Here is a 14,429-nt window from a genome sequence, read left to right on the forward strand (position 1 = left end):
AGTCATTACAATTGGGACTACTAAGTCTTTTCTATAGTATAACAACTAGGGGATTGACAAACATTTTAAATCCTAAGAATCACAAAAATATTTGGTCAAGATCAATTCTTTAAAATCCCCATGAATTTTGTATGCCACGATAGTGTGGACGTATACAAAATCAAAGAGGAGATTTTATCCATTAATTTTATTATCTCGTCAACTTTAATTTATGACGAATAAAATTAATAGCTGATCTGTCTTTGATCAAATATTTGGTCAAAACTTTTTGAATTTAAAATAACATTGATTCCTCAAACAATATTATTTAAATTCACCAACACCTCAAACACCGTGAATTTTGCATGCCACGTTAGTGTGGACGTATACAAATTCAACATTTGTAAAGGAGGTTTAACCCATTAATTTTATTATCTTGTCAACCTAACTTTTTGACAAATAAAATTAATAGTTGGTATCATTTGGTCACACAAATAATAGCAGTGACTCCGATGGGGAGGATACTGTTAGATGTGTCTAAGTGTATACCATTACTTGACACTAAGTCCATTAATAAGATTATGCCCCTTCCGTTGGGGAAGATCACACGCTCTTAATTAATTTCCTATAGTCATCCAAAAATGGAAGTCTGTTCTAGTGATCCACAAACAAGCTCATCCGTTATGGAGGAAGGCACTCAGAGCCAACGCGCAAGCTTGTTTGCATCACTTACAAACCAGTAATGGAGACCATGGGATTTACTTAAAAATCCCTTTATAAATGAGGAATTTTAACTATGCTAGTCTACCTAACATGCATACTAACAAGCACACACAACACAGCATAAAAAGCAATAAATAGAAAATCTAATTTTCAACTATTATGGCTTTTATCTATTGCTGTCCTCCGTGTGTCGTCATCTCAAGCTGCTGCCATATTTGGCCACTGCCACCGGGTCTAGCTGTCGCATCCATCTTGCTCCTAGTTCCGTTGCGCCTCTGGTCCTTAGAAGGTTCCACGCTTTGCAAGATTCGATCCGTGACATAAATAGAATTTTACATTTTGATCCTATATTCCTCGAAGGAATGTACATGTAAACTAGATCGAACATAAAATAAAATTTACATCCATCGATCCTATATTCCATAAAAGGAATGTACATGTAACTAGATCAAAAATAAAATCCTAATAAAACTAAGTACAACTCCTGCTGTATTTTATAATACAATCATGCACACACAATAAAATGCCCTTGACATGTCCAAGGGTCCAATCACACACATAATAACTATAAGCCATAATAGTTGGATCCTGCATCCACAAAGTTAGCACATCCTACTATTAACCTGCCTAAATTATGTATGACATGTGCATAATTAAACTAATACCAAATACACAGAGGCAAAACCCTAGCTCTGATACCAATTGTTGGTTGCTACTCGGAAAACCTAGAGGTTCCACTGTACAAAAATTTTGTACAAAGGTCTGAACCTTTTCCTAGCTACCATGTGTTCTTTTAAATTAAATTTTGGATCGCCTGCGGAACTTAACACGTTTGATCCAAAACTTAATCTATTCGTTCTTTTAGGTTTTGACTTGGGTCTCTTGCGGAACTTAACACGTTCGACCCAAATCACCTTAAGTTATTAATTCCATTAAATATTAATTTCCATAATTGGTTCCCAGTACTGACGTGGCGAGGCACATGGCCTTCTTGGATATGGGAGCAACCACCACCGACTAGACAAAACCTTTTATGGAAAGCTAATATTTAATTTCCTAAAATAACTTTAGGTTAACCGAAAAGAACAATCAAATCACAAGGAAAAGAAAAACAAAAGAACACTATATCGAAAACAAATTCAAAACTCTAGAATCGTATGCCTCTTGTATTTAGTATTATTTCCAAAAATAACTAGTATGATGCGGAAACAAAAATTACTAGTTATACCTTTTAGAAAAACCTCTTGATCTTCTACCGTATTCCTCTTCTAACCTCGGACGTTGTGTGGGCAACGATCTTCCGAGATGAGAACCACCAAGCACCTTCTTCTTCCTTACAAGTTTCAGCCATCAAAACTTCTCCTAGGATGAAGAGGTTCGGCCACCACCACCATGCTCCAAGGGATGCTAGAAAAGAGGCTTCTTTTCTCTCCTTCTTCTCCTTCTTAGATCCGGCCACCAAAGCTATCTCCACCATGAGAAGGTTTCGGCCACACAAAGGAGAGGAGAGGAAAGAAAGGGCCGGCCACACCCAAGGAGAAAAGAGAGGAAAAATAGAATAGAGTCGTTAGCCTTGAAGTCTCCTCTACCCCCTCTTTTATAATCCTTGGTCTTGGCAAATAAGGAAAATTTAATAAAAACTTCCTTAATTCTTTTGCCATTGAAAAGGAAAATTTATTTAATTAAAATAATTTTCTCTTTTCAAATTAGAATGGCCGGCCACTCTTCTCCCCAAAACAAGGAAAGTTTTAATTAAAACAAAAATTAAAACTTCCTAATTTGTTTCTAGAAATTTATAAAAATTTCTCCAATAATTTTAATCCCTTCATGATTGGTTAATAAAAAGAAATTTTATAAATTAAAATATTTCTTTTAAACATGTGGATAATTTCCAAAAAGGAAAGTTATCTCTAAAAATTAAAATCTCCTTTCAATCTACAAATAAGGAAAGATATTAAATCTTTTCTTAATCTTTTGTAGAAACTAATAAAAAAGAATTTTTAATTTTTAAACTTTCTTTTAAATCATGAATATAATTAAAAGGAAAGTTTTTACCAAAATTAAAATCAACCTTTTAATCTACAAATAAGGAAAGAGATTTTAACTCTTCTCTTAATCTTTTGTAGAATCTTATAAAAGGAAGGATTTAAATTAATAAACTCTCTTTTAAATTATATTATCCACATAAGAAAAATTTTAAAATTAAAATTCCTTTTTATTTTAATAGGGACGACCACATGAATTCACCCATGAACATACCCATGGCCGACCCTAGCTTGGTCTCCAAGCTAGCTCGGCCGACCCCTATAGGATGGGTAAGAAGGTGGGTATAGTACTCTATAATTAAGAGGCTACGATAGGGACCGAGAGGAGGAATTGGTTTTGGTCTCCCGATAAAATTAAGCATCCCGTGCTCGCCCCGAACACACAACTTAATTTTATCAATAATAATTAATTCCACTAGAGAACTATTATTGAACTACCGCACCAATCCCAAATTACATTTTGGGCTCCTTCTTATCATGAGTGTGTTAGTCTCCCTGTGTTTAAGATAACAAATGTCCACTAATTAAGTAAGTTACTGACAACTCACTTAATTAATATCTAGCTCCAAGAGTAGTACCACTCAACTTCATCGTCATGTCGGACTAAGTCCACCTGCAGGGTTTAACATGACAATCCTTATGAGCTCCTCTTGGGGACATTCTCAACCTAGATCACTAGGACACAGTTTCCTTCTAAAATCAACAACACACACTATAAGTGATATCATTTTCCAACTTATCGGGCTTATTGATTCATCTAACTAAATCTCACCCATTGATAAATTAAAGAAATAAATATCAAATATATGTGCTTGTTATTATATCAGGATTAAGAGCACACACTTCCATAATAACTGAGGTCTTTGTTTCTTTATAAAGTCAGTATAAAAGAAACGACCTCTAATGGTCCTACTCAATACACTCTAAGTGTACTAGTGTAATTATATAGTTAAGATAAACTAATACCTAATTACACTACGACCTTCCAATGGTTTGTTCCTTTCCATTATGGTCGTGAGCTACTGTTTATAATTTATAAGGTACTGATAACATGATCCTCTGTGTGTGACACCACACACCATGTTATCTACAATATAAATTAATTGAACAACTACATTTATCATAAATGTAAACATTTGACCAATGTGATTCTTATTTCTAGATAAATGTTTATACCAAAAGCTAGGCTTTTAGTATACACTCTAACAAGGAAGGCCCTGGCCGTGTACCTCACACGGCCGTGCAGGATTTCCAGTGAGCAAGAGGGTCCTGGCCATGTACACCACACGACCGTGCCAGGTTTCCAGAGGTGGAGCTAGTGCAGGCCGTGTAGATCTACACGATCGTGCAAGGGGAGCGTTGGCAGAAGCAAGTCAAGGTCGTGTACCACACACGGCCGTGTAAGGTTGGCAGAGAAGGAAATGGCTCTGGTCGTGTGAACCTCACACGGCCATGCCTTGTGGCCGTGTGGCGCCCGAACCTCACCTATATATAAAGGTTTCTTCAAGATTTGAAGGGGGATCTTCTCCCTTTTGGGGGGAATTCAAGATTTGGGCATTCCTCCACCTTCTTGGAGGGATTCCGACGATTCTAAGGGTGGATCTTCAACGTTTCGACTCCGGAGAGCGAGGATTGGATCCGAAGACGGTTCTTCATCGTAGATAAACTTTTCTTCCCTTTCTTTCTTGGATTTGGGGATAAATATGTTTATCTTTTCTTCTTCTTTTGGATTCTTTCCTTGTTCCATGGATTAGATCTCTTGTTCTAGGATGGAGGGAGTATTTGTAATGAATATTTGATGTAAACTCTTGTGGATTTGCCAAGATTCCTATTTCTATGATTTTGCCCTGTTTTGTATCTATTCTTTCTTGTGTGAATTGTTGTGATTAGGGCTTAATTACCATACTTGATTAAATGTTTGAATATCTTATGGATCTTGTATGAATTGCTTCTCTTTCGATTTTTCGAGGGACGTTCGTGACAAGAACATGCCCGTGTAAGGACGTTTGAGAGGTAATCTTGAGAGAGAAATTAGATATTTCAAGAGGGTAGGATAGATTGGATGTATTAATCTTTATATCTTTATGAAGTTGAGAAGTAGTGGATTTCTATGTTGATTTTCCGAGGGACGCACGTGATAGACAAGCCCGTGTAAGGACAACATAGGGTTCATTCCTAATTGATCGAATTTAGATATATTTCAGTCCTAAGCTGATTGTCTATTGCAAGAGGGAACCAACAACCTTATTCAAATGATGGACAATTGAGAAATAAGATTTGGTAGATCATTACATTGAATAACATTACAAAGAAACCAAAACTCCTAGAACATACATTTATCATTGCCCTTATTCTTGTTTCTTATTCTTTCATTTCTTTGTTTACATTTCATAGTTACACTTAGACTTTGTAAATCAATTGATTGGTTGTTTAGCTAACTCACTTTGAGCCATCTTTAGTGCTTATTCCAGTCCCTGTGGATTCAATATCTTTTATTATTACTTGCGACATTTCCATACACTTGCGGAGGTCAACAGTGGCTCTCCCGCTCGGCCCAATAACGGACAAAAGGAGCAATTGGCGATATCTTCCTAGGGACCGGTGTCACTGACGGGCGGCATGATTGGCGGCATGGTCAGACGGAGAATCATCCGGTGGAAGCTTCCACTGTCACATCAGGAATATGCTCGGGTTGTTAAGGTATAACGTCAGACACGCTTTTCTGGCACGTCCTTTCCAGGTATGTTTTGAGAAACGTGCATGTCTTGGGAAGCATACACGTGCCTCTCGAGAGCCCTATATAAGGACACACAGGCTTCGACGGAGGTATGTTCACTCCTACAGTTACGCTGCTGCTCTTTTCTCTTCATTCGCTTGCCGCTGGTGATTGACTTGAGCGTCGAAGGGCCATCGCTGGAGAACCCCTCCCTGACTCGGCACTAACGACTTGTGGTTGCAGGCTTAGCTCATCGGAGACCCACGTCATATTCAGTCTACATCCAGTCAACGTGAGCACCCTCTCCCCAACGTCCGTCGACTCGATTCTCGGGCAGAATCATATATATATATATATATATATAGAGAGAGAGAGAGAGAGAGAGAGAGAGAGAGAAGATCTCTTGCAACACGCTCCGTGCGGTTTGGTGCGGCGTGCATCAAAATTAGTGCTGAATCGATCCACTGATCGATTCAACCCTTCTCGCGCTTGTCGTGCGAGTTGCGCCATTCCACCGTCGTCGGCATCCGGATCGCGACCGGATTCTGGCCGAATCACGGCCAGAATCGGCAGCGCTACGTCTGCTAGCGTCGCGGCCGATTTTGGCCACGAAACGGCCGAATTCCGACCGCCATCTGGCTGGAATCCAGTCACGATCCGGCCGGAATCCGGCCAGATCGCAGCCAGAATCAGCGGCGCTGCGTCTGCTAGCGTTGCGGCCGATTCTGGCCCGCTTCGTCTTCTCGCGCCTGCTGGATCGATCTACTGATCGATCCAGCGGGGCTGAATCGATCAGTGGATCGGTCCAGCGGGGCTGAATCGATCAGTGGATCGGTCCAGCGGGGCTGAATCGATCAGTGGATCGATCCACCGCACCGATCCGCATGGATGTATGCCACAGGGTAATATTTCCGTATATATATATATATATATATATATATATATATATATATATATATAGTATTGATCTCCTGCGCGATGCGCATAGTGCATGACTGTGCGCGTCGCGCAGGAGATGAATTAATACCTTTGTTTATTTTAATTTTTTTATTTTTTTTAATATTTTAAATTAAAAAAATTAACATTTTCTTATATAAATTTCTAATACATTAATATATCCCCTCAACATATTACAATACTCAATAAATACTTAAATTAATTTTATTTTAATTTTTTTTTAAAACCAAACACTATAATCTAATTGGGAAGTCTGAACCCTAGAGGTAAAATCTAAAAAAAATAGCTTAGATACTATAACCCAAAGTCTGAACCCTAAATAGCTTTGATACTATAACCCAAAGTCTGAACCCTAAAGGTAAAATCTAAAAAAAAAATAGTTTTAATACTATAACCCAAAGTATGAACCCTAGAGGTAAAATCTAAAAAAAAAAAAATAGCTTTGATACTATAAGTCAAAGTCTGAACCCTAGAAATAAAATTTTAAAAAAATATTTTAATTATTTTTTTAATTCAAAAATAAAAAATAAATTAAAACCAGTGATATCTTGCACGCGCACAGTCGTGCACTGTACGGGCGCACAGACATCAAATTCTTTTATATATATATATAATATTAACCTGACATTTATTTTGGTTTTAGAATTCTTATAATATAAATAGATATATGCACATGAGAAGGAGCAAAATAGTTTATAATCATGGCATCAATGTGCCTAATTTACTTGTCATTGCTCTTCTCTCTTTTGCTTTGTTCAATTGAAGGAAGAAGCGTTCCTTAATTGAGGAAGAAGACCTAAAGTTATAGAAAGAACTACTTGTCCTCCAGTCACTGTTATCATTCGTCGAACTTGAAAAAAAAGATCTAATCATGGTGAAAGAACTACCCAAATACTTGAGAAACTAGGTTCTAGATATCGTGTTCTTGATTCTTCGGGCCAGCATGTAAGTAGCAAAAACTCCTCAGATATCATCACAAAGGTAGAGTTCCAATAGTCAAAATTTCTTAATTTAATTGAATCATAATCCTGTTGAATTTGTTTGTGCAGTATGCGATAGCGCACAGTCAAAACGGTCGTTTCCATGGCTTTCAATCAAAGATCACTACGTGGTCACTCCCAATTTTGGGGCCAGATCAAGCTTCTGCAAATCAACTATGGAAGATGGGAGACATCGATGGTGGACCAGGTGCGTTGGTTGCTGGCTAGTTAGTTAATTATACTATTTGTATCTATAATTATAGTAAAAAGATTATTATATTTATTTAGGTATTTTTCATAGTCCCATCTTAAGTTATTCAAAGGGAGATAACTCAGAGGATTAGCTTATAACATACTGCTAAATTGCTAAATTAGCTAAGAGGTGAGAAAGATTTTTTTAACTAGTTATCCATGGAGACATGTTTTTACCTATTATTGATATAATTACAAACGTTGGCTATATATATATAATGAATTTTTAATTTAAATTTATTAGTGGAGAGGTTTTTAAATTAAGGGAAAGATGTATGGTGTAGGAATTTTTAATTATATATAAGATAAAATATAATAAAAAAACGTTAGGATCAATAAAAGAATTGTTGAAAGATTTCTTTGATAATGAAAAATGTATGGAGGTTTTTATTTTTGATATGGATGTGATAACGAGAGAGTTCTCATGGATGCTCTTAGGACATCTCCAAGGGTTAAATTCCTAAATAAGGTTTTTTTGTAATTCCCAATATATTTTATCAATATTACATCAACAATATAAAAATATATTATTCTCTCCGCAATTAAAAAATCTCTATACAACTTTTATATGGTCCTCATTACAAATCATATATTTTTATTTATATATTTTTATTTAATATCTATATATAATATTCATTTAATATTTTAATTACTTATGATCTTGATTTAATTTATTTATAATTTTTAATTAATATATTAATTAATTTATGATTTTTAATTTAATTTAATTTATAAATTTAATTAACTTATGAATTTAATTTAAGTATAATTATTTATATTTTTTATATTTATTTTTAAAATAATAATTTGTTAACAATTTTATATAAAAGAAAGGAATTATTACTCACTATAAATAAAATATTATAATTAAATACTTTATAAAATTAACTTTATTGCTAAAATCATTCACAGGTAAAATAATTCATTTTAAAATGTCAAATATGCAATAATATTTTGTTATTAATCATTGGCTCCATCTAAAAAAAAATATAGATCCGTTATATTAACGGATTCTTAGTGTCTGTCCTATGGATATGGAGATACATGTAGGTACACAGACGTCAGGCACATAGTGAGGTAAACTCTAAGTCATCAGTTCCTGAAAATCGACCCCTGACCATTATGTCAGAAATGTCATATACCTACCGCGCGTTTACTCTATGCCTTGGGAGCTCCATCTCTAAGGCATCTTCAATAGTTAGAGTTCTAAATGATTTTTTTTTTTTTATACTTCCAATATGTCACATAATATTATAAAATTTTATTGAAAGATCTCTAATGGTTAATGGTTAGAGTTCTAAGTGAATTTTTTTTTTATCCAATTTATAACATGTTGCGTGAATTCATACATGTTACATAAATTACAAGATAATGCTACATATTTAAGTTAAAAAAACATATTTACATTTTCACTACTATTTTTAAATTACAAATATCAAATTTTACCTCTACCATGATTAAACCTTTTTATTCAACTATTTTGATTTTACAAACTCTCACAAACCTATTAAAACCTGACATCGGATACTAATTATAATGAACTTTTTTATGTTTGGTGTTATGGATAATGGTGCATGCCACTCAATTTGAAAACAGTGCACTTCTTTTTATTTTTCCCAAAAGCATTATATTAAAAAGTAGGATAATACATCTTACTAGCCAACTGGTCAACTAGAAAATAAATTTATTTAATTAAAAAAATTAATTAATTATTATTAATAAAAATTAATTAGGTATTATTTTTAAAAACTAAATATGAAAATATGTTAAGAAAGAATATAGTTGACTCATAAAATATGATATTAATTAGATACCCTTAACAATGATCCTAAAAATTATAAAAAAAAACCTATTATAGCTAACCATATTCTAGCCATTTAACATTAATATATCAAAAAGACACTCAAAAATATAATTATTTTAGAGTAGCTATATAAAAGACTTTAATTTTATTTAAATTACCACGTAAAATACACTTATATTGATTTTTTTTAATTTAATCTAAATTATTCAAACTTAATCAAAATCACGTCTACATTAAATTGCTCTAACACAATGTCTTAAGTTCTAGCATTTATTATCATAAATGCTATAACAATATTGAAATTATATTGATCAAATTTAAATATTTTAAACTAAATTAATAATAAATATATTGATATAATAATATTTCATATATATATTTGTGAGTTAAAAAATATATATAATAGGGCAATAACTAATTAAATCCTTCAATTAATGGCTTCACATTTGCTCATTGTATATAAAATCCTCTTATTTTAATTGATCCTATTTTTTGGCATAATATTAATTTTAAGCAATAGTTTATTATACACCAGCTGCCCCGAATAAATATAATTAAATAATATCTAAATATTGTATGAATAATTAGATAATTTTATCCTTACAACTATATTTTTAGCATCCATTATTTATAAATAAATTTATTGCTTGTTATAGTTATTTAATTATAAGTAATCAATCAATTAATTTAATGATACACATAGAATTTTGTCTTGTATTTACACAAAATATGTCATATATATATAGTCTATATTTAATGAGCACGGATCCTTTGGTCCACAAAACGTGGACCAAAGAGAGTGATGCCCCCACGTGTAAAATAAGTAGGGGTCATCATCCTCCACCGGAGAGTGGCTCATCCTCTAGTCCACATTTTGTGGACCAGAGGATCTAAGTTGATATTTAGTACATATTAACTTGTAATTTATTGCGGTTTTAAATTTTTAATATAAATAGATATGCAAACACACGAGAAGAAAGGAGCAAAATCATTTCATCATGGCGTCATTAATGTGCCTGATTTACTTGATATTGCTCTTCTCTCTTTTGCTTTGTTCAATTGAAGGAAGAAACATCCCCTTGACTGAGGAAGAAGAGCTGGAGATAGAGAAAGAACTCCAAAGCCTCAACAAACCCCCGGTCAAAACCCTAAAGGTATATCAGTTCTCTTCATTTTGATAATATTATTTGCCATATTCACGATATATAATTGTGTGTTTTTTTTTATGTTTACTTCGCTGCTGCAGTCCTTCACTGGGGATCTTTTTGACTGCATCGAAATGTACAAACAACCTGCATTCGATAATCCTGTTCTGAAAAATCATAAGCTACAGGTATTTAATTATACACATGATTTTTTACACTAGCCAACAAAATAGATTTACTTAATTAATTTATATATATGTGTTTGCAGATACGACCAAGTTTTCTAACGAAGAGAAATGTGACTATGGATGAAAAATTTAAACCACCTATAGATCCAGGCTTCAACGATACTTGCCCTCCAGGAACTGTTATCATTCGACGAACTCGAAAAGAAGAACTAATCATGGCTAAAGAACTACCCAAATACTTCAGGAACTATGGCTCTAGTTATGGTGTTCTTGATTCTTCTGACAAGAGTTATGTAAGTAGAAAAAACTCACAAATACCATCACAAAAGTAGAGTTCCAGCAGTTAATTCCTTAATTAAATTAATTGATGATAATCCAGTTGCATTTGTGAGTGCAGTTTGCGATAATGCAGAGCGTTAGAGCTCGTTTCCATGGCTTTCAATGTGGTATCACTACGTGGGCACTCCCAAATGTGGGGCCAGATCAATCCACTACAAATCAAGTATGGATGTTGGGAGACCTCGATGGTCCTAAAGAAGACCTGAATGTTATTCAAACCGGATGGCACGTAAGTTACCTTGATATACATTCATATGCACGCATGCATATATATTTCTCATCTAATTTCTCTTTTTTTTATCGTTTCAGGTTATTCCTAAGCTATATGACGATAAGTTTACTCGTTTTTTCACTTATTTTACAGTAAGTATATACTCTAAAAACAACTAAACTACCTCTTTTTTTAAGTGTTTAAATATATACCTCACACTTGATAATGTATATATTTAGATCGACAATCACAAGACGGGCTGCATGAACTTACTTTGCAAAGGATTCATACAAGTTTCAGCAATCTTTGGACCTGGACATGCCTTCACCGGTAGCGACCTTTCTACGTACGGAGGCAAACAAGCATACTTCAGCTTTGAAATACGAAAGGTAGTGTTATTTGTTTAATTATATATACTGAATCACTGAATGATTGTATATATTTTTTAAACGTATATATATATGTTGAATTAATATATAATGGATACAGGATCCTGAACTTGGTCACTGGTGGTTGTCAACGGCAGATGAGAATCTTGGATATTGGCCAAAGGAGGTTTTACCTAGTTTAGATGTAGCAAAAGCGATAGACTTTGGAGGTGTAGTGTATTCGCCCAACAATGAGGGGTCCCCTCCCATGGGGAGTGGTTATTTAGCCGAAGAAGGGATTGGTAAATCCAGTTATTTTATGTCAGTGTCGTACATAGCGGATGACCAGCATGCTTTCACTCCGGGCATTGGCTGGGCGCGTGGGTTACAGAATGTACCCGACAAATATTATCAAATTATTGGACCTAATCCAGACAGTGGTGCTTGGAATGTTGCTTATGGTGGACCGGGTGGGTTGTTTAATTCTTCAATAGTATAATACGTACTGGTGAACTGATTGTGCCTATCATCGAATAAGAAAGGAAAGGCTTTGTGATGACTTGATCTATCATTTATACTATAATTGTAATCCACTTATTTTTATTTTAGCCAAAGGCATCGTATTAAAAAAAATATCAAAAAGACACTCAAAATTACAATTATTTTAGAGTAGCTATATAAAAGTACTTTAATTTTCTTTAAATTTCCACCTAAAATACACTTATATTAAAATACTTTTTATCAATTTAATCTAAAATTTTCAAACTTAATCAAAACCCAATGTCAGAATTAAGGTATAGCAGTTATTATCATAAATGGTATAACAATATTTAAATTAATTCGATCAAAATTAAATATTTTTAATTAAATTAATAATAAATATTTTGATATAATAATATTAAATAAAAACATTAAATTAAGCTATTTTAACATATTATAACAGTTATAATCATAGTTGATATAATAAAACTAAAATGATATTTGTGAACATGGTAAAAAATATAATAGGACAATAACTAATTAAATCCTACAATTGGGGTCTGACTTTTCTATTAGATTTCATTTAACTCATTCCATTTCCATTTGCTCATTGTATTTGAAATCATCTTATTTTAATTGATCCTGTTTTTTTTTTCTTTTTGCAAAATCTTATTTATAAGCAATAGTTTATTATACACAAGCTGCCACGAATAAATATAATTAAATAATATTTAAATATTGTATGAATAACGAGTATGAAATAAATATACAGAGGAATACTATGCTAAGGACCTTACGCGCCCACGGAAATTAAGTACACATCTAAAAAGATTTTATGATTTGAAATTATTTTTTTTTACTTAATATTATAATTCAACATTTAAATCCTAAAGGTATATGATCCCGTCCGAAAATTGAGTAGGATGAAGACGGGTCGCACTATCCTCGAGGTTGACGGAAAGTCGTTGCGAAGCTTGGTCGATCTAACACCCGCCGGAAGGACTTACATGAGCGGATAACGGGGGGTGTTGACGGAGATGATGAAGTAAGGACCCTGCGCACACTCGGACAAGTCGCCTCTGTGTTAGAGACCAAGAACCAGGGGAAAAGTCCCCGGGTCAGGCCCTCCGACGTTCAAGTCAGATACTTTTCCTCCAGAAGCACAGAGAAAGGACGAAAAGTAAGAGATGAGTGAAAAAAGACGAGTGAGCGTACCCGCGTAAGGATGAAGCCTCCCTTTTTATACTGCTGTGGGCGTTTCTGGAGTCTGACGAGTGTCAGGGAATGTCGGATGTCAGGCTTTATCTGACGGTGATTGACACGGGGCATTAGTCTGATTCCGCTTATCTTGAATCCTGACCTGTACGCCTCAGTCCGATTCCGTCTGTCCCGACCTGTACGCCTCAGTCGGATTCCATTTGTCCCAACCTGTACGCCTTAGTCTGATTCCGCTTATCCCGACCTGTACATCTTAGTCTGGTTCCACTTATCTTGACCTGTATGCCTTAGTCTGATTCCGCTTATCCCGACCTGTACACCTTAGTCTGTGTTTCCCGACCTATAGGTCCTGATTCGTATATCCTTTATCTGTACATTCCAATTCGTATATCCCGACCTGTGATTCCTAACCTGTAATCCTTGGTTTACATATCCCGACCTGCACGCTTTGGTCCCTGTGTTCTGTGCCGCAAGGCTATAAATCCTGACCTGTGATCCTGACCTATATTCATTGGTCTGCATATCCCGACATGTACGCTTTAGTCCAATTATCCTGCTCCGCCAGTCTATAAATCATGTCATGTAATCCTTGGTTTGCATATTCCGACCTGTACGCTTTGGTCCAATTATCCTGCTCTGCCAGTTTATAAATCTTGTCCTGTAATTCTGGCCTGTAATCCTTGGTTTGTATATCTCGACCTGTACGCTTTTGTCCAATTATCCTGCTCCGCCAGTCTATAAATCCTGTCCTGTAATCCTTGACTTCCGAGTTCCTACTTGACCCGTAGGCCTAACTCCGGAATAACACTTGGGCCCGACCAAGACCATCCTGAAACCTGGCCCTTTGAACGCCACGTAGGCTAGACTTTTGACCTCCACGTAGGACGGACTCCTGACCACCACGTAGGCTTGACTTCTGACCGCCACGTGAGCTTGACTTTTGACTGCCTCGTGGGCTTGACTTCCGAACTGCCCCAAGGTTCTAACTTCCGACCACGTCCGCTGTCCGACCCCACTATCATGC

At 35.0% G+C, this 14,429-nt stretch overlaps 1 protein-coding gene across 1 annotated transcript; it reads left to right on the top strand.

The window, feature by feature from the left end:
* Window positions 1-5,378: 5,378 nt before the first annotated feature.
* LOC121991543 lies at window positions 5,379-12,206 on the top strand. The gene is made up of 9 exons (XM_042545535.1): window positions 5,379-5,447; window positions 7,470-7,608; window positions 10,522-10,610; window positions 10,703-10,789; window positions 10,870-11,082; window positions 11,202-11,357; window positions 11,438-11,491; window positions 11,579-11,728; window positions 11,829-12,206. Exons 1-9 carry the CDS (start codon window positions 5,379-5,381, stop codon window positions 12,204-12,206), a joined length of 1,335 nt encoding a protein of 444 aa, XP_042401469.1.
* Window positions 12,207-14,429: the final 2,223 nt, after the last annotated feature.

The sequence above is a fragment of the Zingiber officinale genome, chromosome 6B (genome assembly GCF_018446385.1).
Source record: "Zingiber officinale cultivar Zhangliang chromosome 6B, Zo_v1.1, whole genome shotgun sequence".
Classification (NCBI taxonomy): domain Eukaryota; kingdom Viridiplantae; phylum Streptophyta; class Magnoliopsida; order Zingiberales; family Zingiberaceae; genus Zingiber; species Zingiber officinale.